The sequence below is a fragment of the Gracilinanus agilis genome, chromosome 1, assembly GCF_016433145.1.
Source record: "Gracilinanus agilis isolate LMUSP501 chromosome 1, AgileGrace, whole genome shotgun sequence".
Classification (NCBI taxonomy): domain Eukaryota; kingdom Metazoa; phylum Chordata; class Mammalia; order Didelphimorphia; family Didelphidae; genus Gracilinanus; species Gracilinanus agilis.
In genome coordinates this window covers 628,392,891-628,419,375 of record NC_058130.1, presented here as the reverse complement: position 1 = coordinate 628,419,375, position 26,485 = coordinate 628,392,891, and the positions used below count along the sequence as shown (strand labels likewise).

Below are 26,485 nucleotides of genomic sequence, written 5' to 3'. Positions count from 1 at the left end.
TATAGCCGCACTCTTTGTGGTGGCAAAAAATTGGAAAATGAGGGGATGCCCTTCAATTGGGAAATGGCTTTGCTAAAAGGAATAATGAACTGGAGGAATTCCATGTGAACTGGAATGACCTCCAGAAATTGATGCAGAGTGAAAGGAGCAGAACCAGGAGAACCTTATACACAGAGGACAGATATACTGTGGCACAATCTAATGTATGTACTTTTCTACTAGCAGCAATGCAATGATCCAGGACATTTCTGAGGTGAGGAAGTGAGGAACTTATGAGAAAGAACACTATCCACATCCAGAGAAAGAACTGTGAGAGTAGAAACATAGAAGAAAAACAACTGCTTGATCACATGGGTCAATGGGGATATGATTGGGGATGTAGACTCAAAGTGATTGCCCTAGTGCAAATATCAATAATATGAAAATAGGTCTTGATCAACAACACATGTAAAACCCAGTAGAGGGTTTCCGGGTTAAGATGGCGGCAGAGTAAGAAGCAGCTCTTAACCTCTCCTGACCGAAACACACAAAACTCCTCAAGGGGACATAAAAACAAGTCCAGACAAACAGAGGAACCCCACAACAGGGCACAGCGTGGAAGGTACGTGGAATCGAGACATTTCCAGGCTATAAAGGGCTCTCACTAAATCGCGGGCTGAGTAACCGCCCCACCCCCACCCCCTCCACACACAAAATCTATAGCTCTGAAGCCAGCTAAAAAGAAATAGAGCAAGTTTGGGGCACCCATCGAGTCATTGGCAGCTCCGGGGCCTGTTCCTGAGAGCAGCAAGATTTAGGACCCCAATAAACCAGAGAACGCAAGCGAAATCTGAGCGCGGGAGCAGAGAGTGGACGCCCAGCGCAGAGCTCACAGGCACTGGCGGAGGCTTGGGTGGAGGCAGACACAACCAGGAACTAAAGCTCTGAAAAACTGAGTGGGGAACCAGTGCAGACCGGTATACGACTGTGGAAGCAGAGCCCTGAGACTTGTAAAGGAACCTCCTGCAGAGGATCAAGCAAGGGGGTCCACTAGGGGGCTTGACCTTGGAAAACCCAGTAGAATTGTGCATCGGCTACAGGAGGGGGTGGGAAAAGGAGAGAGAAAGAACATGAATCTTGTAACCTTAGGAAAATATTCTAAATTAATTAATTAAATAAAAATTTCCAAAACATAAAAAATAAAGTGCTTTGCAAACCACAATGCATCATATGAATATTAGCAATTGTTTTACTATCATTATCAAAGATCATAAATTTATAACTAGGTTATATTATAAATTATAAATAAATAAAGGTTAGAGGTTGTCAATCCAAATCCTAAATTTTACAGATGAGGAAATTGAGGCCTAGCATCATGAATTTACTTGCCCATTATCATACAAATAGTAAATAGTAGTCTGGATTTGAAATCTGGTCTTCTGATTTCTGATCCAGTGTTCATTTTACTATCTCTATCCATTTTCACTGTGGAAATAGTCATCTGACTTTTCTCCAATGGCCTTGAAATTTATTTTCTCATTTATATTATATAGAAAGTTGAGTAAATACAGAACCTTCACCCCCACCAACAGAAAGAAAAGCTTTTAATTTATAAAGCAATTCGAAGAAAAATTACATAATTCAAAAAATTGTTGTCACCAGAAATCCAACACAGCCTCTCTCTACTTAAAATATCATAGCATAAATAAAAATATGGGAGGCATGGTAGCTAATTAACCTGAAAAAGAGATCAGCCTATGCATGCAGTTTCCAAATGGGCAACTGAGAGAGAAACATAACTGTGGTAGCTCTGTCAATATTATACTTAATGAAATATGTAACTCTTGTTATTTGACTGTAAGTTGAGTCAAGGTTCATAATTCTGAATCTCCTCCTAGCCTCTAGTACACAACTTACATAGGATTTTTTTCTAATCTTTACCTTCCATATTAGAATCACTACTATATATTGGTTCCAAGGCAGAAAAGTGGTAAGGCCTAGGAAATGGGAGTTAAGTGACTTGTCCAGGGTCACACAACTAGGAAGTATCTGAGGCCAGATTTGAACCTAGGACCACCAGTCTCTGGACTTGGCTGTCAATCCATTGAGTCACCCAGTTGCCCCCAGAATAAATATTTCTTGATGTGTTAATTCTTGATAATTGAATATTTTTTTACATTCTTCCTAAATCCATTTATTGCCATAGGAGTATGTGGGGAAAATACTACTCTAACAAAGTAAAGAATTGAAAGCACACACTTTTTTTCTGTGTTTTTGTTTTGTTCTGTTTTAAAACTCTTACTTTCTTTCTTGGAATCAATACTAAGTATAGGTTCCAAGGTAGAAAAGCAGTAGAGGTAGGCAATTGAGGTTAGATGACTTGCCCAGGGTCACACAGCTAGGAAGTGTTTGGGGTCACATTTGATCCCAGGACCTCCTATACTCCAGGCCTGGTTCTCTTATCTAATGAGCCATCTAACTACCCTTTTGTTTTGTTTTAAATAGAAGACTTTAAATAAATAAATAGAGGATCTAAACTTTTCCACTTTATCTGCTCCTACTCTCCAACATATAAGCCCTAAGTGATAACCAGACAGGCCTTTGCACTGTGATCCAAACATAGTATCTCTGTACATCTCTCTATATTTTGTTCACACTGTGATTTCCTCTCCATCTACTTCTCCAAATCTTTCAAAGTGAAGATGCTGCACATGAAATCTAAATTGAGACCTCTCCAGCCCACACATCAAACTGTACTGATTATCAGTACTACCCATCAGTTTAAAAGAGATTTCAAATATATAATACATAAGTCCTTAATTTTAAACTCATGAACTCTTAAAAATAAATATTTCATTCTGTTTTTCAAAATAATTGCCTTCCTTTGTGTCCCTATCCTATGCATTTAAAATATTATTCTGAGAAGGGATTCATAGGCTTCACTGGGCTGTCCAATGGGATCCATGATATAAAACAGCTTAAGAAGACCAGATGTCCATCCCATACCTAAACAAGAGTCCCCTCTACAATAGCTTGGTTTTTCATAGCCTTTTCTTGAATATCTGCAATAAGATGGGACCTGTCTCCTCCCGAGGAAGTCCAATCAAGCCTTGGTACAATTCTAATATTTTTTTTACATCAAACCCAAACTTATCTATTTTCAAGTTCCAATTACTAGTCTAAGTTCTCCCCACTTGGGACAAACAGAACAAGCTTAGTCTTTCTTCTATGTGATAGACCTTCAGATACTTGAAGAACACTTAACATGTTCCCTCAAGTCATCTTGTTTATCTAGGATAACCACCTGAAGTTCCTTCAAATGTTCCTCTTATAGCAGGATCTTAAAATCCATCAGTATCATCTTTTAACTCTCACATCATATACTCCATCATGGTAACTCTAGTTTATTTGCCTTCAGTTTGATTCAACAACCCCTGATTTGACAGTTACTTTGTTTGAGGTAGTGTAAATAGAAAGAGAAAAACAAAAAAGCCCCTGCCCTGGGGAAGCTTAGCTTCTTCTTGTCTTGCATTATCTAACTCCTATTGTTTTTATCTTTTCAACATCTTGATATTGCCAAGGAGATCAGAATACCAGAATTTTTCATTAGTTAGATGTTCCAAGCCCTTCATAACATAATACCTTCCTTTCTTTCCAGGACCTCCACATCATGTTGTTCTTTAAATAATATACCTAATGGTATATATGAATTCTAGGAATTTTCGTGGTTATTCTCCATGTCTTCTATGCCACCTTCTTCATCTCTATCTCCTGGCTCCCCCAATTTCCTTTAAATTCCCCAGCTCCAATCCTAGCTTCTGCAATTAAAAAAAAAGTTCATTCCTGGTACCTGTTAATACTAGTACCTTTACCTTCTCCCTGGTTGTTACTATATATAGTAGTTTTTGAGCTCCTTGAGAGAAAGGATTGATTTTTTTCCTTTTCTTCATATCCCTAGTGCTTCTCCCAGTTCAGTGCCTGGCACATTGTGGCTGCTTATTAAAAGCTTGTTGATTAACTGACCAGCCTAGTGATGGGCCTGATCTTGAGTGGCCCTTTAGGTCCTGTCCTTCAAATGGATTGTGGAAAGGAGAAACCTCCAGAGCATGCAAGAGCTTGAAGAGGAAAAAATCCATTTGGAACTAAAGATGGGGAACTGAGAGTGGAAACTAGAGAGAGGAGTTCCATTGGATTGTCAGGACCAATCTCCAGGCCTGGGACTGTGTGGGTAGGTTTGCAGGAGGCAAGTTGGGATAGATGTTATGTCACCAAAACCCCTCTGAACTGCAGACCCCAAGGCAATGTTCCTCCTTTCCTTTTCTCCCTTTGGGATCCCTGGCTTTCCTCTCCAGAGCAAGGGAAAATCTGTTGTTTTTTTTCACATTTACTGTTCTTTGCTTAAATGTTTATTTTGTCTTTTAATTCAGTAATTGTGATAAATTGTTAACCACAGGCATTGCTAATCTGGATGTATTTATTGGGAATTCAGTGGGGAGGAGGCAATTGGACGTCTGTGTCCTAAGAGAAAGAGATTTTGAAGCTGACATATTTTTGCCAGTTTTCTGCTGGCTAGGGGTTCATAACTGAAAAAAATACAATTATTGATTCATTTTTACAACATCCCAGGAGAGAGAAAATACTTATGGTGGGATCCCTCTGGGCAGTGAATGAGTCAGCATGGGCTGGAGGGGGTAGGGAGTGGGGAATGGAATGGGAAGGAGGCTGTGACTAGCTGGGCTAATCTTTCAACTGTCATTTTTTTTCCCAGACTAAATTTAAGAAAGATTCAGGAGAAATCCAAGAGAGTAGCTAGAGACACTGTCACCCAAGGGAAGGATTACTAATCTAGATTCTCAAAGATGAGGTGTGAATATGACCAACCCAGCATCATGTGGTATTATTTCTTCTGGATACATGTTTTCTTCCAAACTAGATTATACACTCCTTTAGGTCTGGTACTCTCTTATTCATCATCTTAACTTTTGCCTAGTATAGTCACTAGTTAGAAGAATTATTATTTTCTATTTTAATTTTTTTAATTTCTAAATTTTAATTTTTAAATATTTTTCTATGTTTACATGATTCATTTTCTTTCCCTCCTTTTTTCCCTCTCCACTCCCAGAGCCAACAAGCAATTCCATTGGGTTATACAAATGTTATCACTTCACCCTTGCCACTCTTCCACCTAGGAGCCAATACACAGAAGTTAAGGGTTTAAAAAAAAAACAAATGTTATCACTTGATAGCTATCCATATTATTCAATTTTGCTATAGAGTGATTTTTTTTACCCATATATACATGTGATAAGTTATGTCATATGTTTTGCTTTTGCATTTATACTCCCATAGTTCTTTCTCTCAATGTGAATAGCATTCTTTCACACAAATCCTTCAGGAGTGTCCTGGTACTAGTTGCAAAATCCATTACATTGAATTGTTTCACAATGTTTTACTTTCTGTATACAATGCTTTCCTGGTTCTGCTCATTTCACTCTGTATCAGTTCACTGAGTTTCTCTCAGTTCATATAGAAATTCTCCAGATCATCAATCCTTATAGCACAATAGTATTCTATCACCATCATATACCATAATTTGTTCAGCTATTCCCCAATCGAGGCATGCCCAAGGTGGCAATAATAATGACTGGAGCAGCAACAGTTTTGGGAGCTCTCAGCCCAGAGACAGTAGAGGGGTTGGATAGCTGTTTATAAAGAGATTTCAGGGGACCCTTTGCTGGCACTGGGCACAGCTGGCATTGATTTGTCACTCTACTATCCATTCGCAGTTCTGGGTTGCAATTACAAGGTAGAGAGGAGCAGTGGTGGTTGGTCACAACAGAGCAGTGGTCCTGGTTGAAATTCCAGGCCCAAGAGGAGCTCAAGTACTTGCAGCTCTAGGAGATCAGGGCTCCTTCATGGGGAAAGATCACAACTCAGACTAGAAGAGGAGTGACTATACTTCTCCCTGGATCATAACACCTTGAAAGTACCAAAATTTGGTGACTCTAATAATTTGTTCCATTTGGCTCTGGGGTTCTTTTGGGTTGTGTAACTATTTTCTCTAAAGATCCACATTGGGCTCCTCCAGAAGCAGCCTTCCCTGCCCTCCTTGTACCAAGTTCCAATAAATCTTTAAATTTAACTACCCCAGGAAATAGGAGGGCTATCCCCATGCCTGTTTTAGGAGGTACTGTAGTGTGTGAAATTCAATCAATAAATCCTTGTAGACCACCCAGAACTAGCTCTGAAACAAGTAGGATTAAAAAAAAAAGTCTGAAGCTTGACAGAGAGCATCCCTAGTCCTAGGTGAGCAGAGTCCAACTTTAACATTAAGTTCAAATCAAGAAATAGGCTGGGGAAATCAACAAACAACAAAAAAAAGAACTTGACCATAAAAAGCTATGATGACAGGGAAGACCAAGAAATAAATCCCATGGAAGGCAACAATATGACAGCTACAAACAAAGCCTCAAAGAGAAATAATAATTGGACTCAACTCAAATAAGAATTTCTAGAGGAGTTTTTTTAAGAGATAAAAGTGATAGAGGAAAATTGGGGAAAGAAATGAGAGACAATTTTGAAAAGAGAATTAATAGCTTGGTTTTAAAAAGCATAAAAAATACTGAAGAAAATAACATCTTAAAAAATGGAATTGTACTAATGATGAAAGAGACACAAAAATTCACTGCAGAAAAAAAATTCTTAAGAAAGCAGAATTGGCCCAATGGAAAAAGAGGTATAAGAATTTGTGAAAGAAAAAACTTCTTAGAAAAAAGAATGGCTCAAAAGGAAAAAGAAAATAGAGTTCTCATTGCAAATCATCATTCCTTAAAAATTATAATTGGGATTAGAAAAAGGAAAGGAGGCAATTAAATTATCAATATCAAAAATGGAAAAAAAGGTGAATTCACTTCTGATGAAGAAAAAAATTTAAAAAATTAAAGCAATCATTAGGTGTTATTTTGCAATTACATGCCATAAATCTGATAATCTAAGTTAAATGGATGAATAGTTACGGAAATATAAATTGCCCAGATTAACAACAATAAATTGCCCATGAAAACAAGTTATCAATGAACTCCCTAAGAGAAATTCCCACAGGACCAAATGGATTCACAAGTAAATTCTATAACATTAAAATTACTCACAATACTATATAAACTATTTGGAAAAATAGACAAAGAAGGAGTCCTACCAAATTATTTTCATATACAAATATGGTTCTGATACCTAGGACAAGAAGGGCAAAAACAGAGAAAAAATTATGGGCTAATTTCCTTAATGAATATAGATAAAAGAAATTCAAATAAAATGCTAGCAAAGAGACTACAGCAATAATACATCAATATATTCACTATGAAAAGCTGAGATTTATACTAAGAATTCAGGGCTTGCTTAAAATTGAGAAAACTATCATCATAATTGACTATATCAATAACAAAACTAACAGAAACCACATGACTTTCTCAATAAATGCAGAAAAGGCCTCAACAATACAACACCCATTCCAATTAAAAACATTAGAAAGCATAGTAATAAATGGGCCATCCCTTAAAATAATAAGTAGTATCTATCTAAAACCATCATAAAATATCATCTGCAATAGAGGTAAGATAGAAAGCCTTCCCAATGAGATCAGAGGTGAAGTAAATATGCCTATTATCACCACTATTATTTAATATTGTACTAGAAATGCCAGCTTTAGCAATAAGAGAAGAAAAAAGAAATTCAAGTAGGCAATGAGGAAACTAAACTCTTTGCACATAATATGATGGGATACTTAAAGAATCCTAGTGAATCAACTGAAAAATAATTTCATAAAGTTGCAGGATACAAAATAAACCCACATAAATCATCACCATTTCTATATATTTCCAACAAAGTCCAACAGCAATTATTAGAAAGAAAAATTCCATTTAAAATAACTTAATATAAAATATACCTGGGATTCTATTTTCCAAGATATATATAAGAATTATATGAACACAATTACAAAACACTATTCATACAAATAAAGTTAAATCTAAACAACTGGAAAAATATTAATTGCTCATGCATAGGCTGAGCCAATATAATAAAAGTGACAATTCTACTGAAGTTATTTTACTTATTCAGTACCATACCAATAAAACTACCAAAAAGTTAATTATAGGACTAGAAAAAATAATAACAAAATTCATCTGGAAGAAAACGATTAAGAATATCAAGGGAATTAACCCAAAAAAAAAAAATGTGAACATTGTTGATCCAGCAGTACCAGATCTTAAACTATATTATAAAGCAGTAATCATTAAAATTATCTGGTATTGGCTAAGAAATAGAAGTATGGAGCAATGGAATAGATTAGGGGTAAATGACCTTCGTAATGTAGTGTTTGATAAAGCCAAAGATCTCAGTTTTTGGGATAAGGACTCACTATCTGACAAAAACTGCTAGGAGAACAGTATAGCAAAAATTGGGTATGGATCAATATCTTACACCTTACTCCAAGATAAGGTAATAATGTGTATGTGATTTAGACATAAAAATGATATTATAAGTAAATTGGGGGAAATAGAATAGTTTACACCTGTCAGATCTATGGGAAAGGAAGGAATTTAAGACTAAGCAAGAAATAGGGAATATTTCAAAATGTAAAATGAATAATTTTGACTTTATTAAATTAATGAAGTTTTGTACAAACAAAACCAATGGAATCAAGATTAGAAGGAAAACAACAAACTAGGAAACATATTTATAACAATGTTCTCTGATAAAGGTCTCATTTCTCAAATTTATAAAGAATTAAGTCAGATTTTTAAAAGTACAAGTCATTCCCCAACTGACAAATATTCAAAAACTATGAATACATAGTTTTCAGAAGAAGACATCAAAGCTCTCAATAATTATATGAAAAAATGTTCTAAATCCCTCTTCATTAGAGAAATGCACATTAAAACAACTCTGAGGTACTACCTCAGACCTATCAAAGTGGCCAAGATGACAGTAAAGGAAAATTATAAATGTTGGGGGGGGGGGGAATGTGGCAAAATTGGGACACTAATGCATTGCTGGTAGAATTGTGAAATGATCCAACCATTGTGAGGGCCAATTTGGACCTATGCCTAAAGGGTTATAAAACTGTGCATACTCTTTAACTCTGTAATACCACTAGTCTATATCCCAAAGAAATTTTTTAAATAGGGAAGGCTGAGGGCTAAGATGGTGGAGTAAAGACACCCCACTTATCTGACCCCTCCCCACACGCAAAAAAGAAATTACCTCAAAACAAAGGAAAGCTTGATGAACACTCACCCTGGGATAAGAGGAGAGAATAGCCCAAGCAGCATAGCATCTGCAAGAAGGACAGAGCATAGAGTAGCCATGACTCTACCAGAGGCAACAAAACTTCAGAATAGAAAGGAACCCAGGAAGAACCACTACACATAAGTATAGAAGGCAGGACATCTATGAACTCACATGTAGCAGCAGAGACTTTGGGGATATAGAGGAGCAGAAAGGGTGACCTGGAACCACAGTGCTCACTCCTGCATGGCACTAGAGCCCTAGGCTACGGGGGAACATAGAGAGGGAAATGAAACTAGAGTAAAGTAATCTGCTCACTCCTAGATGGTGGCACCAGAGTGCCTGGCATGGCAATGCCCAAGGTGGGGAGCCTGCCCATCCCAGGCCATTTTCCAGGGGCAGGAAAGCAATGGAGTGGGGACCATGCCAGCCCACAAAACTACAGGGGAACTAGTAGCAAAGGGTGCTGAATAAAGCTAGACAAAACAACTGCAAACCTCCCCAGAGCAAGCCAGGAGAGCCACCACAGTGTCAGACACATTATGAGGTATAAGGGCAGTCAGTCCTTCACCATACATCAGAGAAGAGTATTCTGCAAACTTGTAGCAATGTACCCTATACCCTAGGAATAGAGAAAAACCTCAACAGATAGAAAAGGTAACAGTAATAAAAACAACTAGAAAAATGTGTGAAAGCCACATAATAAAAACAAAAAATATCTGACCTTAGAAAATTACTTAAGTGACAGGGAAAACCAAAATATGAACTCAGGAGGGGATAACAATGCCAAAAAGGAAACATATGATGACTCAAAGGAAAGTGTGAAAGAATATCCGGCCTCAAAAAAATACCTGGAAGAACTTGAAAAGAAGTTAAGAAACCAAAAAATAAGAAAATTGACAGAAAAACTCAATAGCTGGGGGGAAATTTACTCTAAGAAAACAACTTGCTGACAAATAAAATTGATCAAATGGAAAAGGAGGCCAAAAACAAACAAAAAACACTGAAGTAAAGAACTTTTTAAAGAGTAGATTTAGCCAAATGGAAAAGGAAACACACAAATTCAAAGAATAAGATAACTGTAAAAATAGAATTGGACCAATAGAAGTTAATAAAACCATAAAACAGCAGGAAACAATAAAACAAATCCAAAAACTGGAAAAATAGAAGAAAATCTAAAACACCTCATTGGAAAAAAATGACTGACCTAGAAAATAGATCCAGAAGAGCTAAATAAGAATCACTGGAATAACTGAAAGACATGATTTTTTTTTAAAGAGTCTAGATGCCATATTACAAGAACTCATCAGGGAAAACTACCTTTATACCCTCAAGTAAGAGGGAAAAATAAAAATAAAGAGAAACTACCAATCACCTCTTGAAAGAAATCACAAAATAAAATACCCCAGGACCATCATAGTCAAATTCTAGAACTTTAAGGTCAAAGAAAAAATACTAGAAGCTTCCAGAGGAAACTATTCAAATATCATGAAGCCATAGTCAGGAATTACACAAGACCTAGTAGCTTATACATTAAAGGACTGGAAGGCATAGAATATGATAGGCAAAGGACCTAAGATTAGGACCTAGAATTACATATCCAGGAAAACTGAGCATAATGGGGCAAGGGGAAAAATTGACATTTAATGAGATAGAGGAATTTCAGACTTTTCTGACCAAAGGGAGGCAGTGGTTAAGAGTAAAATAGACTTTCAAGGAGGGACAGAATAAAAAGAGAAAAAGAAACAGAAGAAAATATGAAGGAGGAAAATACACAGTAATCATAAATGTGAATATAAATGAAATGAGCTCACCCATAAAATGGAAACCAGAATCCAATAACGTATTTTCAAGAAACACACTTGAAACATAAAGATACACACAGAGTTAAAATAAAGATCTGGAGCAGAATCTTTATGCTTCAGATGAATATAAAAAGGCAGGGGTAGAATCATGATCTTACACAAAGCAAAGGCAAAAACAGATATAATTAAAAGGGATAATAAGGGAAACTAGATTTTGCTAAAAGATACCATGGACAATAAAGTAATAATCAAAATTTTTGCAGCATATTTCTCTGATAAAGTCTTCATTTTTCAAATATATATTGAATATAGAACTGAGTCAAACTTATAAAAATAAGAGCCAATCCCCAATTGATAAATGGTCAGAAGATGTTAAAGGTAATATTAAAAAAAAACCAACTCAACCTATGTTGTCTTTTTATTCATGTCTGAGACTTCATGATCCCATTTGGAGTTTTCTTGGTAAAGATACTGGACTAGTTTGTCATTTCCTTCTCCAGCTTGTTTTACAGATGAGAAAACTAAGGCAAAAGGGGTTAAGTGGACTTGCCCAGGGTCACATAGCAAGTAAGTGTCTGAAGTCATATTGGAACTCAGGAAATGGGTCTTTTTTTTTTTACTTTAGGCCTGACATTGCCTGTACTGCAGAACCTAACTGTCCTAAAAATCTCTAGTCATGTGAAAAAAAAGAGACTAAATCATTATTGATTAGAGAAAGGAAAATTAAAAAATTAAAAAACTCTTAGATGCCACCTCACATCTATAAAAACTGACAAATACTATAAGTGATGAGAGAAAATAGGTACACCAATGAACTGTTTGTGGAGGGGTGAACTGGTGTTCCATGATTCTGGAAAACAACGTATATCAAAAGGGATATAAGACTTGGTATACTCTTTGACCCAGCAATACAACCACTAGTTCTGCATCTACTACTAGCATCCAAAAAAGATCAAAAGAAAAGACCCTATTTGTACAAAATACTCATAGCAGGTCTTTTTATGGTGACAAAAAATTGGAAATTGAGGGGATCATCATCAGTCAATCAATTCTGAAATGGCTGAACAAGTTGTGACATATGATTGTGATGGGAGTTCTACTATGCTATGGGAAATGGGGGATGATTTCAATTAAACATGGCAAGAACTATATAAACTGATGCAAATGAAGTGAGAACTGGGAGAGCATTGTGAACAGTAACAGCAATGTTGTAATAATGACCAACTGTGAAAGATTTGGCTACCCTGATCCAATGATCCAAAGGCTTGGCTACTTGGATTCAAAGATCCAAGACAATTCCAAAGGATTCATTGTGGTAAAATGTTTTCCTCCTCCAGAGAGAGAAATGATGAACTCTGAGTGAAAATGGAAGTATAATTTTCTAACTTTATTTTTCTTGCTTTCTAAAATAGATATGGCGTATAATTGATATGTTGCTTGCCTTCTCAGTGGGTGGGAGGGAGAGAAAAATTTTGGAACTCAAAATCTGAAAAAGAAAAGAATTCTAAAAATAAATACTAAATTTTTAAAGAAAAATTATGGAGACCAGGGGCAGGGGTATCCAAATGGAGAAAAACAAATGTGGTTGTGATTTTTAATAACTGAGAAGAGAGAGACACTTATAAACTTATAGGCCAGTGAACTTGAATCTGATTCCTAGCAAATTATAGAGGACTTTATTAAAGGGACGGTCAATGAAAATCTAGAAAGGGAATCAGTGACCACAAGAAGTCAAGAGGTTTCCATCAAGACTAGGTCATGCCAGACTAACATTTTTTTAAAGGAGTTATGGGACAGGTAAATCAAGGAAATGCTGGAGACCAAGTTTACCTAGAATTTTAGCAAATTATGACAAAACCAACCATGTTATTCTTCTGGCAAAGATGGGAAAAACACAAGCTAGATGATACTACACAGAAGAACTGGGACTGGTTGAATAGTATGAAAGAAGGCATATTGATTAATAATTTTGGAAGATGTCTTTGCCCTTCAGTATCTCAACACTGAGCTATGCCTTTACATAAAATGTGGATTTGCTCTTTAGGTGTGTTGTAGAGGGAATTCCTGTTTAAGTAGAAATTATTCCAGATGGCCAATGAAGCCCCTTCCAAATCTGAGATTAGCTTTCTTTCCTCTTATTGATTACAATAAAGTTCTTTATAAGATAAAAAATTTATCTAACTTGATGCCATTTTGAGTTTGCTACAATTGACTTGCTACATTTCTGATTTTGTCTCATTTACAGTTCTTAAGATCTAGTACTAAAGCCCAATCAGAATTTTGCTAACTGAAAGATCATTTTCTCAAGAAATAAATCAAATTTTTTATGGTTTTTGTTTTAACTTATATGAATGAATCTCAGTTTCCTTATCTGCACAACAAGGGGAATGAACTATATAACATCTCTCCCAGTTCTAAGTTCTATGCCTTTCTGTCTAGAATGAAATGTTATTTGTTTACTCATAGATTTATTTCCTTTATATGTTTTATTGTTTTAAAGCAAAGACTAGAATGACCAAATCTGACTAAGAATAAACCCGAATAAGAGATAGGAAAACACACGTTCTTTCCTTCTTTGAACAAGTGGGAAACTAGGATTTTGGAACATCAACTATACTACTGGACTCAGAAGATTTGCTGTTAGATTTACTGAACTGTTTTTAACTATCTTTTTATGTTTTATTGTAAAGGATAATGGTTCTCTGGGTGGGTGAGAGGAAGATATATGAGGAGATGAAGGAGACATAAAGTTAAGAAGTATCAATAATTTTTTTAAAAACAAAGATTAAAATCATATTTCTCAAATTAAAAAAATAAAGATGTAAAACACAAGCTATCAAGATTACCTACCTAAAAGAGTTAACACAAATAAGATGTAAAGAAAACAATCAAATGAGTCTCATCCCCAGAGTCTCTCCTTTCATTAGCACAAAGTCCAAAGGGGGAAAAAAGACAACATTCCATTTATTAGGAAAGCTTCCATCCCAACATTCTGATCAGTAAATGGAACCCACATTGGGAATAAATGCATTGGCTGTCCTTGCAGGGGACAATTTAAGCCTGAGACCCAATTCTGAGCTGGGGGAAGCATGGTATAAGTTAAAAGGCCAGAGGCAGAATGGGTATACAAAACCTTTTTGGAGCAAACTTGCAACTCAGCATTCCAAGGCCCAGGTGGCATCCAGCCATCCCTTGTTTAGAAAAATGAGTTTAAGTTGAGTTACTTGAATACTGGATTTTGTGGTGATGCATTTTTTCAGTGATTTGTGGGGGTTGGAAGGAGAATAACCCAAGATGGTTGAGTTGCAAAAATATTTGCTCTCTGATCTAGAATACTAGGGTAACCTTTGTTACAAATTCCTATATAATTGTTCCATGTCCGAATTGGACCTGCCACATTGTCTGTTCCCCACATCACTGATTGAATCAAGCTGGACCTCAGCAATTCCTCCTCCCCACCCCCATCATTTACTCCAGCCATTTTTCAGGGTATACTGTGATGCACAAGAGGAATGTCACAATATCTAAATAGAAAACAAAGGATTTAATAAATCACTAAAGAAAGTTCTTTCTTCCAAAATCCCAAAGGTCCTTTGTCTTCAAAGGAGATTTGTTCTCCACATAGAAACCTCATTTATACATATTTAATTGTGATCTCATTCTCTATAAAAGAAAATGTTTCATTGGCTCAGATTCTCTTTTGACGTTTCTATCCCACTTTATTAACATTCTTGGTTCCTGCTTTTCAGCCCTAAGGGGTGTCCAAACCAGAAAAGTGCTTGTAGTTAATAGTGTGTATATTAGGGGTGGAGGAGGGGATTTGTTAGGGGGTTGAGTGGGGGAGAAATGAAATGCTTCATTTTTTACAGGAAAAATAAAATTTCCAAGAAGGGTAGTTCAAATGTATTGCCAAAATTGTCTTTTGGTCTTTGATTCGATGTATAGAACTGTACGCAATTATGTAGTACAGTATGCATATAAAACTGATGTCATGGCAACCAGCTTTGCCAAATTCATTGTATGCTGCTGCTGACTGAGATACTGGCGCCATCTCAAAGAAATCCACATGTGCTAATATGCGCTAGGAATTTTTGAAATTTTTATAGTGCCTTTCGGGGAAAACATCCTTTCCAGTAAAGTGATACTTCATCATTTCTCAATGATATTTTGAAAAAAAATCTTCTAAAAAGTGAGAATTTTTCTCTATTTTGGGAAGTGTGCCACAGTATGAGACAAATATTTTATTCTATAAGGAAGTCAGAGTAATGTGGATTTAACCTAAAAGCAGAAGATTCAAGACAAAAGCATTTTCTTTATATCTCTAATACTGCCACTCATTTTTTCATGTATTTATTACAATGTAGTTTATGAGACTGGCCTTATACTGAGGTTTCTTTTATGCCCAATAGGTGGCAATACTCTTTTAAACTGAAACCTTGTGCCAAAAAAGAAAGAAAGAAAAAAGTATCTTGTATTTTCCAGTGCAAACTAGAAATCAAGACTTCACAAGTTTAATCTTCAATGTGGTCTCTCTCTCCCTCTCTATTTTTTCTTTCTTTTTCTCTATCACTCTATTTCTTTTTCTTTATGCCTTATGAAAATATTCAAATTATTCCAGCAAGAGAAGGAATCTCAGAAGCCTCCTAATCCTGCCCACACCAGAACATGAATCTTCATGACCAGACAGCTGAGGGGTAGCCAGCCATCCTGACTTTTGTTCAAAAACCTCCAGTGAGGGGGAACTTTTCATTACTTCCTGAGGTGTTTCATTCCTATACTCAACAATTCTAGTAGTTTTGTTTCTCGTGACATTGTGACTTTTATTTGTCTCTGCGCTTTATATTCTTCATGTTGTCCTTTGGCACCAGACCAAACAAGTCTCATCTCCCTTCCACATGATCCTGATTCAGAAACTTAATAGCAATCATGTCCCTAATCCACGACCAACATCTCCAGGTCCTTCAAATGATCTTGATATGACATGGACCCCATGTCTCTCCCATTCTGGTTGCCTTTCTCTAGATGTTTTCCAGTCTTTTCTTAACTATAATTCATAATACTGAAAGCAATGCACCAAAGGAGATTTGACTAGATCAGAATCATATCATCTACTTCTTTCTATAAACTATGAAGTTCAGGGGAAATGCACACTAAGACAGTGTTAGCTTTCTCACATGCCAAATCACACTGTTCATTCATATTGGATTTGCAGTCCACTAAAACCCCAAGATCTTTTTCCAACAATATGCTCTCTAGCCATGATTTACCCATCTTGAACTTGTAAAACTGAAGAAGCTAGGTAAACATTATCTACACAATTTCTCTGATCTGCCACTTAGTAGCTAGTAGCAATACATATATATAGATATAGATATAGATAATATATATAATTCATTTTTATATTATTCATTCTATAAGGTCCAATTCAGGAACCAAACTCTTTATAAGAACTCCTTTTATTCCTTAGTTGAAAGCAGTTGTTTCTTGTTGGACTTCATAATATTTTGAATCTTTCATAAATGCTAATATTCTAATTTACAAAAGTTATTTGTGCTCACATTTTACCTCCTCTAGTAGACTGGTTTTTTAAGTGCAGTGAGCAGGGGGCAGCTAAGTAGGTTGCTCAGTGAATGGAGAACCAGATCTAGAGATAGGAGGTCCTGAGTTCAAATCTGACTTCAGCTACTTCCTAGCTGTGTGACCCTAGGCAAGTTGTTTAACCCCAGATACCTAGCCCTTACCACTCTTCTTCTTTGGGATATGTACTTATTATCAATTCTAAGTCAAGGTAAGGATTTTTAAAAATAAAAGATAGTTTAGAGATAAATTGTGGAGGGCCTAGAATGCCAGGGAAAATGTTTGGATTTAATTCTATGCCATCAGGAGCTATTGGATATTTCTGAGGAAAGGGCTGGTATGATCTGTTATTCATTAAGAAGACTAAAGATTGTTTTAGTGGCTTTGGACTGGAGAGGCAAAGGTGGTAGAAAATCATTCGAGATATCTTTACTATAATCGAGATTACAGGTAATTAGTGTTTATTTGGGTGCCTTAATCCCACGCCTCTACCCTGGGCTGGGTTCTGTTCTCACCTCCCCTAGATAAGTAAATGGTTTAGAAGCAACTTTAAGCTTTCATTTCTAGCACTGATGACTCCAAAACTGATTATCCTAACGAGTACATTCCAATTGCCCCATAGTAAACCATGCACAGTATGGTATTCCATGGTTAAGTATAACTCTTAGCAAAGCACATGTTTTTTGACTAAGCAATGATCTCATCTACCAACATGCCAGGAAACAACATTTTACTGTATTAACCTCAAAACAGACAGGAGCTGGGTACATGTACACATGGGCCAAAGTACTATACTCTCATAAACAAAGAACTTCCCTTCTCAATATCTTATCATGATGCATAGTGAAAATTACCCCAATTAAAAGCAATATGAATTCAGCTTGGAGCGAGCTGTCAGCAGCCCCCAAATCTCTAATTCTGCTCCCATTTTATTACAAAACCTTGGTCGCCAAATGATGCTAAGTAGGTGGAGTGGGAAATTTTAGCCTACAGAAAAGATGACAAGGGCAAGGGGAGGGAGGCTGCTAGCCTTAAAGGGGTTTGATATGGAAGACAGATTACGCTTGTTCTACTGGGTCCCAGAGGTCAAGGGAAGGCACAGTGGTTGGAAGTTATGCAATTTTGAATTCAAGATAAGAAAAAACTTTTTCTTTATTATTAGAATTTTTTCCAAAAATGGAATGGACTGCCTTCATGAGTAGATGAGGAGAATAGGGAGTTCTTCATCTCTGGAGGCTTACTGGCAGAATCTAAAAGACTTTTTGCTTGGGACATTACAGAGGGGACTGACCCTTCACCCAGGGGTTGGAAAAGATAATAACTCTTGAGATCCTTTACAATTCTGAGATTCTGTGGTTCTGCCAAAAATTGCTTTCATTTCTCTAGCGCTAAGCGTCCATCTGAGAACTAAATACTATCTTGTTTGCCACCTACATAATAAGGACATAAAATGACAACAAACATTTTTAAATTAAGAAAACATTTTGAGTTCATTAACTAATAGGAGAATGTAAGAGAATACAGAGTAAGTAAGCCTCCAGTTATATACATATGTTTATTTAAATATTTCACATATAGATAAAGAGAAAGCAAGGGATACAGGGTAAAGAAAAAGACAGAAGGAGAAAAAAGAGAGAAAGAGGGAGGAAGGGAAAGCAAGGCAAGGCAAAGGAAAAAAAAGAGGCATAATCTTATAATCTTACCATAGATAGATAATTTTCATTTAGAAATCATTATAGTACTTTGAACAAAAAACAAACAAACAAACAAAAAAAAAAAAACAAATTACTTACCTGGCCTCCAGAAAGTCATTTAAATTCTCTGGGCTATAATTTCCTCACCTATAAAATGAAATTCTAGATGATATATAATTTCCCTTTCTAACCCTTGGTCTTCTCAGTAGAATAATTCCACCCCATAACATCTCTTGCTCTACCTCTATGAGGAATAATCAAATCATTACTGCTACTAGAAAGGCCTGACACTAATGCCCTGTGGCTCCATCTGCAATTCTTGCTAGTGTCCTAGACCAAGGGTACCTCCCTAGCCACCACTCTCCTAGTTGTGCTATATCCCTCCATTAGAATAAAGCCTCTCTGAGGTCAGGTACAGTCTCACTTTTTCATTTACATCTCTTGGGCCCAAGTACCTAGCACATAATAGACACTTTATTAATGTTTGTTGATTGATTTTAAAGATATAGCTAGATATCTAAGGCCTTTGATTTTTCAAGAGACAAAACAGGAGGATGCTCTGGGTCCTGAGATCTTTTTCTCAGATAATAATTTTAGAACTGGAAGAATCTGTAGAGATTATGTATCCCAACTTGCCTTTTGTAGGTTTTGTTGGTGAAAGTGAAGCCCAAGGAAATTACTTGCCAAAATACATAGGTGGTAAAGGAGCAGAGCCAATATTAAAACTGGGTCTTGTGGTTAAAAATCCAGTGCTTTTTCCTCCAGGTGATACTATCTTTTAATTTAGTCATATGACTAAGTATCAATAATAAATCCTTACTTGCTTTCTGTCTTCAGAAAGTTTCTACAAAAAAATGACTGTACAATTATTCTTTTTATGTTAATCTAAGAAAAATCAGTCATCTTGGAGTTTGCAGAGGGAGTCATTCTGCATAGGAAATAACTCGCTTATGCTTTCTGGGACTCAGTGTCTTCATTTATCAGTCAGTTAATTAACATTTATTAAGTACCTACTACGTGCCAGACATTTCACTAAATACTTGAGGGAGGAGGTTGGAGGGAATACAAAGAAAGGCAAAAAAAAAAAAAAAAGAAAAAAGAAAAGAAAAAAAAAAACCAGTACCTGCTCTCAAGGAGCTTCAAGTCTGATAGGGAAGACAACATTCAAATGTCCATGATCTATATAAGATAAAGTGGATAATGGGCAAAGGAAAGGCATTAGGATTAAGGAAGGTCAAGAAAGGTTTATTGCAAAAAAAGGTACTTGAAGGAAACCAGGAAAGCCAGGAGGTAGAAATGAGGAGGGAGAGCATTTCAGGATTGGAGGACAGTCAGAGAAAAAGCTGGGCTTTGAGATGAACAAGGTCCAAAAGAAAAGGCCAGTGTCACTGGATAGCAGGATACATGAAGAAAAGTATAAGGTACAGAAGAAGACTAAAAAGGTAGGAAGGTACCAATTGATCAAGCGTTTTAAAAGCCAAATAGAGGAATTTATGTGTGATTCTGAAGATAATAGAGAGCTATGATGATTTATTGATCTACTGCCTAGTTCAATATGATCATGTGGAAGAGATGATTTGTGTTTTAGGAAGATCAACTTGATAAGTTACATGGAGAAGGGTTTGGAAGGGTCTTGAGGCAAGGAGACCTACCAGGAGGCTAATATAAAAAAGGTTATTTGGGAAACCAAAAGGATTAGATTGGAAAATCTCTTAAGTTCCCTTCTGTGTGTAACATTTGTGGTGACCAACCAAAACAAAAAAAAAAAAAAAGTTTTATGGGAAAGGGCCTTACTTCATTGGTATGCATGTGTGTCCCAGTGGTATCTATCAGGGTTCCAAAAATGTAGCACTAAACACTTGGTAGTCATCATATCATGTTTCATAAATCAAGCCAGTCCTTACCCACACATCTTATTCTATCTAGAAATCCACCCAGAAACCAAGGCCTACCTAGAAGAGTCATTTTGCTATTTCTGTTGCTGTTGCCTTCAGCAATTCCAGGGACCCACCAGCCCGGACCTCCAGAGAGAGGTTCATCCACTCTTCTTTTCTGTCTGAGTTTTTCTGACTACTGTTGAGTGAGCTCAAACTCACCTTAACCCACTCTATCTGGCCAGCCCCAGACCACGTTCCATATATCTTTTGGACACCTACCAGGACACTAAAGTCTAGCTACTCCCCAACCCAATTCCCTATTCAGACATTTTCCACTTCTTGCTCTTAGAACTACTGCTTTATGGCTCTCTTTACAATCCCAGTGATTTTGCAGGCTGATTTATCTGTAAAATAAAGGAATGAGAATCGATGGTCTCCGAGTTCCCTTCCAGATCTTTTATCTGGATTTCTTTTTTAAAAAGCTTTCTTCCCTCGGAAGCCAGTGGCTGAAGAAAGGTGACTGCATATCATGGGAAACATGATAATGTCTAGGGATAGCTAGACGTAGTGGGTTAGATGAATTTTTACTCACTCACCTATCAAGAAAACCAGGCTTTTTAGGCATGTTGGATCTGTCTATTGGAATGTAAGTTTGTTATGGGTAAGAATTGTCTCATTTGAGTCCTTACACATTCAGTGTCTAGCATACTGCTTGGCACTAAGTGGGTTCTTAATAAATGCTTGATTCATTGATTCTAGATATATTAAAACATCAGGAACTTAGGATTGTTTTTCAAAGTTTTTTTTTTTTTCCACTATGGAAACTCTGTCCAAAGACAAAGAAGACAAGTATTTATAACTAAGAGTAATAGAAAGTTGACTGATACTCAAAAACGTTAAGTGATTGCTCTGGTCATATGGTTGATAAGTGCCAGAAAAAAAAAATTCTAATCTTGATCTTCCTGGGCTGCCACATTCAATCCACTATGCTCTTCTTTCCAAAGATGTCACACAACTGCTAATATAGAAATATGTTTTTCATGATTTCACATATATAATTGCTATATTGCTTGACTTCTCAGTGAGTGTAGAAAGGATGGAGGGAGAGAATTTGTTACTCAAAAAAAAAATTTTTTTTTTTTAGCTATTATAAATAAATAATAAATTAAAATGTTTAAAAAAACACCACGATTAAGTAGATCATAAAACAGATAATTTACTGTCCTGGAAAATTTCAAGTCCGTGTACCTGTTAACTGGGATTTATGTTTGAGGAGGACTAGTTTAAAATCTTTAAACATTCTTTAGACCTGTTCAATGCATGTCAAGAGACATGACAGAACTATGACAGATCCTGTGTGCTCTTCTGAAGTATCTGCCTGTCAGACTAACTTATCATTATAGGTTACTAACAGTGAGACTTTACAGGAGACAAAAATCCTAACTCATCAGGGTCTCAGATGCATGGCAAAAATATAACTTCCGATGAAGCATGAACAACGAGGCAGGCAATGTGACTCATTACTTGGAATTACAGAAGTCCTTATAGATCTCAGGTAAGTCTCAGGTGAGAAGCCTGGAGGAATCGTGTCCCTGAGTTCTTCCTCTCTGTCTTTTCTCTGCCTGAATTTTAACCCAAAGTAGAAATGAAAATGAAAAAGCATTTGTTAAGTACTTACCTAGCACCAGATATTGTGCTAAGCATTGGGAATACAAATACAGAAGTGAGACTGTCCTCCTCCTGAAGAGCATTTACATTCTAACAGAGAGAAATATATAGGGTACAATGACCAGGAAGGGAGATTTTGCCTGGAGAGTCATAAGGATGGGGAGTTGATTTACAGAGCAGCCATTGTTCCTCAGCAGATGGTGGAAGAGAGGGTGAAACATGGTCTGGTCTAGGGCCAACTACATATAGAGTGAGATAAATGAATCAGTACTCACTCAGGGCTCAAAATGACTGAGCCCCAGAGCAAGAATTCCTAAACTGAGTAGAAGAACTGCCTCAGGCACTAGGGGCATGATTGCTAGAGTTCCAGACCAAAAGGAGCTGGTCTGCCTAGGGAGAACTAAGGTACTGACAGGACAGATTGAGAAGGAGCCTATGTGGAAGACTAGAGGGAATGTGAAGTGGGAATTGGTCTGAGCTCAGCTAGGTTTGTGGACTAAGTGAATATGTTTCTACTTACTCATTAATTAAGACCATTTGGGCCCAAGGCAGTGGTGTTAATCCTGAAGGTGACTATTATCAGCATGTGACTGGAAAGACCAATACCTTCCCAATAGACATTTAGATATGCTACATTAGGGCAGCTAGGGGGCAGTCCATGTTGTGCTGGGTGGGGAGCCAGGAAAATTCACCTTTCTGAGTAAAATCTGGCCACAGATACTTATGAACTGTGTGACCCTGAGTAAGTCACTTAACACTTTTTTGTTTCAGTTTCCTCATATGTAAAATGAGCTGGAGAAGGAAATGGCAAACCACTCTGGTTTCCTTGCCAAGAAAAGTCAGAAAGAATCTGATATAACTGAAACAATTAAATAACAACACATCAGCAGACTATCTTTGGATTTGTGACGACAGGCAGTTCTTGTAAAATCTGTTACTGTTCTAGGTCCACTTCCTAGGACTATGGTCAGTCTAAAGATTTGGCCTAAAAACCAACAAACCAACCACCACCAAAAAAAAAACAAAAACAAAAACAAAAAAAAACCTATTCTATTCATCGCCCCAGTCTGCTAGTTTCATCTGGTTTCTCAGAAGTGTCATATTCTTTGATGCTATAATTTAGTGTATAACTTAATTCTTTTTTTTTTTGGCAGTGTAATATGAAACATTTTATTTTTTTAAATATTTTTTCATGGTTCCATGATTCATATTCTTTCCCTCCCCTCTTCCCTCACCCCCTGCTGGAGCTGACAAGCAATTGCACTGATTTATACAAGTGTATAACTTAATTCTTTAAGAAAAAATTGTGGAGGGTTTTTTCTGTTCTTTCTGCCTATGGCTTATCTCTTTATTCAATTTCAGTTTTCTATATGAGTTTCTTGGGCACATGATCAAACATTTTCCACATAAAACCAACCCAATCCAATTACTTACTGATAAGCACTAGTTGACCTAGCAGGCATAATGACTACAAGAGAGCTGGTCTTCGAATCAGGAAGGTCTGAGTTTAAATCTTGCCTATGACACACAATGGCTAAATGACTCTAGGTCTTTGCTCTAAGTAATTCTCTAAAACCATAAATTGCAGAAAAGACATACCTAATCTGCATTGTTGGATGGAGTTACCTCATTGAAAGCTCCCTGTAGCAATGGAATTACAGGTCTGGTCAAAAATAAAGAAATAAATCCTCTATTATGAGAGTTCCCTTAACCTCATTACAGCTGATCCCATTAGGACAGTTATCAGTCTCACAATGCTAAATAAAAAACTTGGACCATAAGGCTCTCCTGAGAGTGCCTGGTGTCCAATCTCTGCCTTCTTCAGGCTTAGATCAAGCAATATAAAGCATAGCACCAGCCCTGTGAAGTGATATGAGGTCCAGTCATTGTCATCTGGTCTGATGCTACTGTGTCTTCTATTTGACTGCAAACTTGTTGAAAGCAGGGTTGTTTTTGCTTTCTTCTATGTCCCCAGGACTTGGCACAGTGTAGGTATATTTTTTTTATAACCCTTACCTTCCATCTTGAAGTCAATACTGTGTATTGGCTCCAAGACAGAAGAGAGGTAAGGGTAGGCAATGGGGGTCAAGTGACTTGCCCAGGGTCACACAGCTGGGAAGTGTCTGAGGCCAGATTTGAACCCAGGACCTCCCATCTCTAGGCCTGGCTCTCTATCCACTGAGCTACCTAGCTGCCCCCTCATCATAGGCATTTTATGAATGCTTGTTGACTTGACTCATTAATACTTCCAAAGCATAATCCTCTCTCAATGGCGTCTCCTAGATGACAGTTTCCAGTTTGTTGAAGTCTTACAGATGATTAAGATTATAGTCTGGCATTAATTTTCATAGTCCTTGTGACATCCATCAAAAAGAATGACTTTAAAGAATAGATTGACAATGATAAGTTTACTACTCAAAAGTGCTTTATCCATTATAAATGCTTAGAGATCAGAAACTCACAGCTCTAGAACTAGAAGGGGCTTCCAAGACTGAATATCCCAACCCTTTAACTTTAAAGATGAGAAAACTGCGGTCTAGGGAGTTAAATGATTTGCCCAAGGACATATATGTAGTAGACAACTGAGGCAGAATTTGATTGCAAGCTTTCAGGCTCCAGAGTCAGGTTTCATTACACTATCACTGATGAACTCAAGAATGTTATCATGAAATAATCTTCAGCATTACTAGCAGACCTGGGCTTAGGCAGAGACCAGGAACTTTTGGCCAACCCCAAAAGTCTGCTAACCATACTTTCATTTATTCAGCAGGTGTCACAGTAAGGGAAAATTATGAACTCCTGGATTCATGGTTCTCCAAGTCAAATTCCATGAGACCTCACTGCAGGGCAAGAAAATTAGACCAATACACAAAACCTAACAACCCTTTTGCCCCTCGGGGCCAGGTGGCTTACTGCCGAATTGGCTGTCTGAAGATGGGTACCTTCTGCCAATGTTTTACCAGGGTTCTGGCCTAAAGTCATGGGAAGAATTTTATATGGCATATGGTTTTGTTAGGAAACTGGGTCAGTCTTGGGTTAGATAGTTAAAGAGTAAATTTAATAGCATGTTTAATTCTGCAAAAGAAAAAGAAAATAGTCATTTGCTCTTATCCTTATCCAATTATAGCATGGTTAGAGTTTACCTTACAAATGATTAATTTTAAATTAACCCTTTCTCATTCTAAATTGGATTTCAAAAATCCTAGAATATCTCATTTGAACAAAAGGTAACTGGAGGTAATATAGTATAGTAGAGTGGTTTTTTTAGTATATAAATGTTTATTTGTAAATAAATTATATAATTCATAAGGAGTGGGAAATTGGGCTTTCTCTTGTAGTTTGAGAGTCCTGAATTTGAATCCTGCCTCTGGTATTTAAAAACCATGTGACTGGACAAAGCCACTTAAACTCTCTGAGCCTCAGCTTGCTCAACTATAAAATGAGAATAACTATTATAACATCTACCTTGTAGAGGTGTAAAACTCCAAAGAGATGACACATGTAAAGCCCCTTGCATACCTTAAAGTACTATAGAAATATCACCTCTTAGTAATTATTGTTATTAGTATTATTAATATTTCATAGTGGGAAAAGGACTGTACTTAAAGTCATGGGATCTGGATTTAAATTCCAATTCTACCACTTACTTCTTGTGTGACTTTGTACAAGTCATTTAACTTCCCTAAGCCTCAGTTTCTTCCTCTGTAAATTGATGGGGAGGGTTGGGGTTGAAATAGATGACCTCTGAGGTTCCTTCCAGCTCTAGATTCATGATCCTAATATAGATATAAATCATATTCTCCATAATGAGTTGAAGGTGAAAAAGCAAACAAGCAAAAAAAAAAAACAAAAGGAAAAAGATATGACAAACTCACATAAAAGAATCCCAATGGGCCTGAGATATAGGGCATTTTCAATCCAAGGAGAAACTTGACTTGTGAGGTCACAACATGGGTGGCAGCTCCAGTTGTCATTGCACTGATCACGGGTTCTGTTAACAAGAATGTGGCACTGCCCAGATGCAGCACAAACATGGCGACCTAGGGAATCAAAGACAAGCACGCATCAGCTACAAGTCCATTCCGATGTAATGTTCTTCACTTCCAAAATGATCACTTAATTAGGTAGCACTAGGCCCTCCATGAGAAAGAGGCTAAAACCTCTCTTTGTCAGAAACTGACATCAAAGCTGATGTGACAAAAAACATATTGTACCAATTTGTTTTATGCTTGCTCCTAGACTAAGTTCCCAAGCCTTTTATATGAGATTAGGTGCAAAGAAAAGTTCAGTTAAAGCTGTTAAATTTCCTGATTTTAAAATGGAATCAGTCCAAAGAATATTATTTAAAGCCATGCCCATATGCGTAACAATTGTAATAAAATATTTAAAAGTCTATGTATTGTTCACAGCAATAAAACAATAAGGAAATTGACAACATAAGTAATGATGAGCTTAATTTGCTCCTTCACATTTGGGCTTGTGTCTTCCCAGGCATGAAGGAAAGGGATCTTCGGAGAACCTCCCAGGTTCTGAGACACAAGTTCCAGCTGTTTTGGCTGTGTTCCCTCTGACAGCAGTTGAAAGAAGGCTCCTTCCTGGA

General features: G+C 36.8%; 1 protein-coding gene across 1 annotated transcript in view; it reads right to left on the bottom strand.

Moving 5' to 3' along the window:
- SLC26A7 (solute carrier family 26 member 7) overlaps positions 1 to 26,485 on the bottom strand; it is a 308,018-nt gene that overhangs the window by 87,200 nt on the left and 194,333 nt on the right. Inside the window, exon 5 of the mRNA XM_044668390.1 lies at positions 25,761 to 25,925. Within this exon, the coding sequence (XP_044524325.1) occupies positions 25,761 to 25,925 (165 nt within the window). The remainder of the gene's footprint in view (positions 1 to 25,760; positions 25,926 to 26,485) is intronic.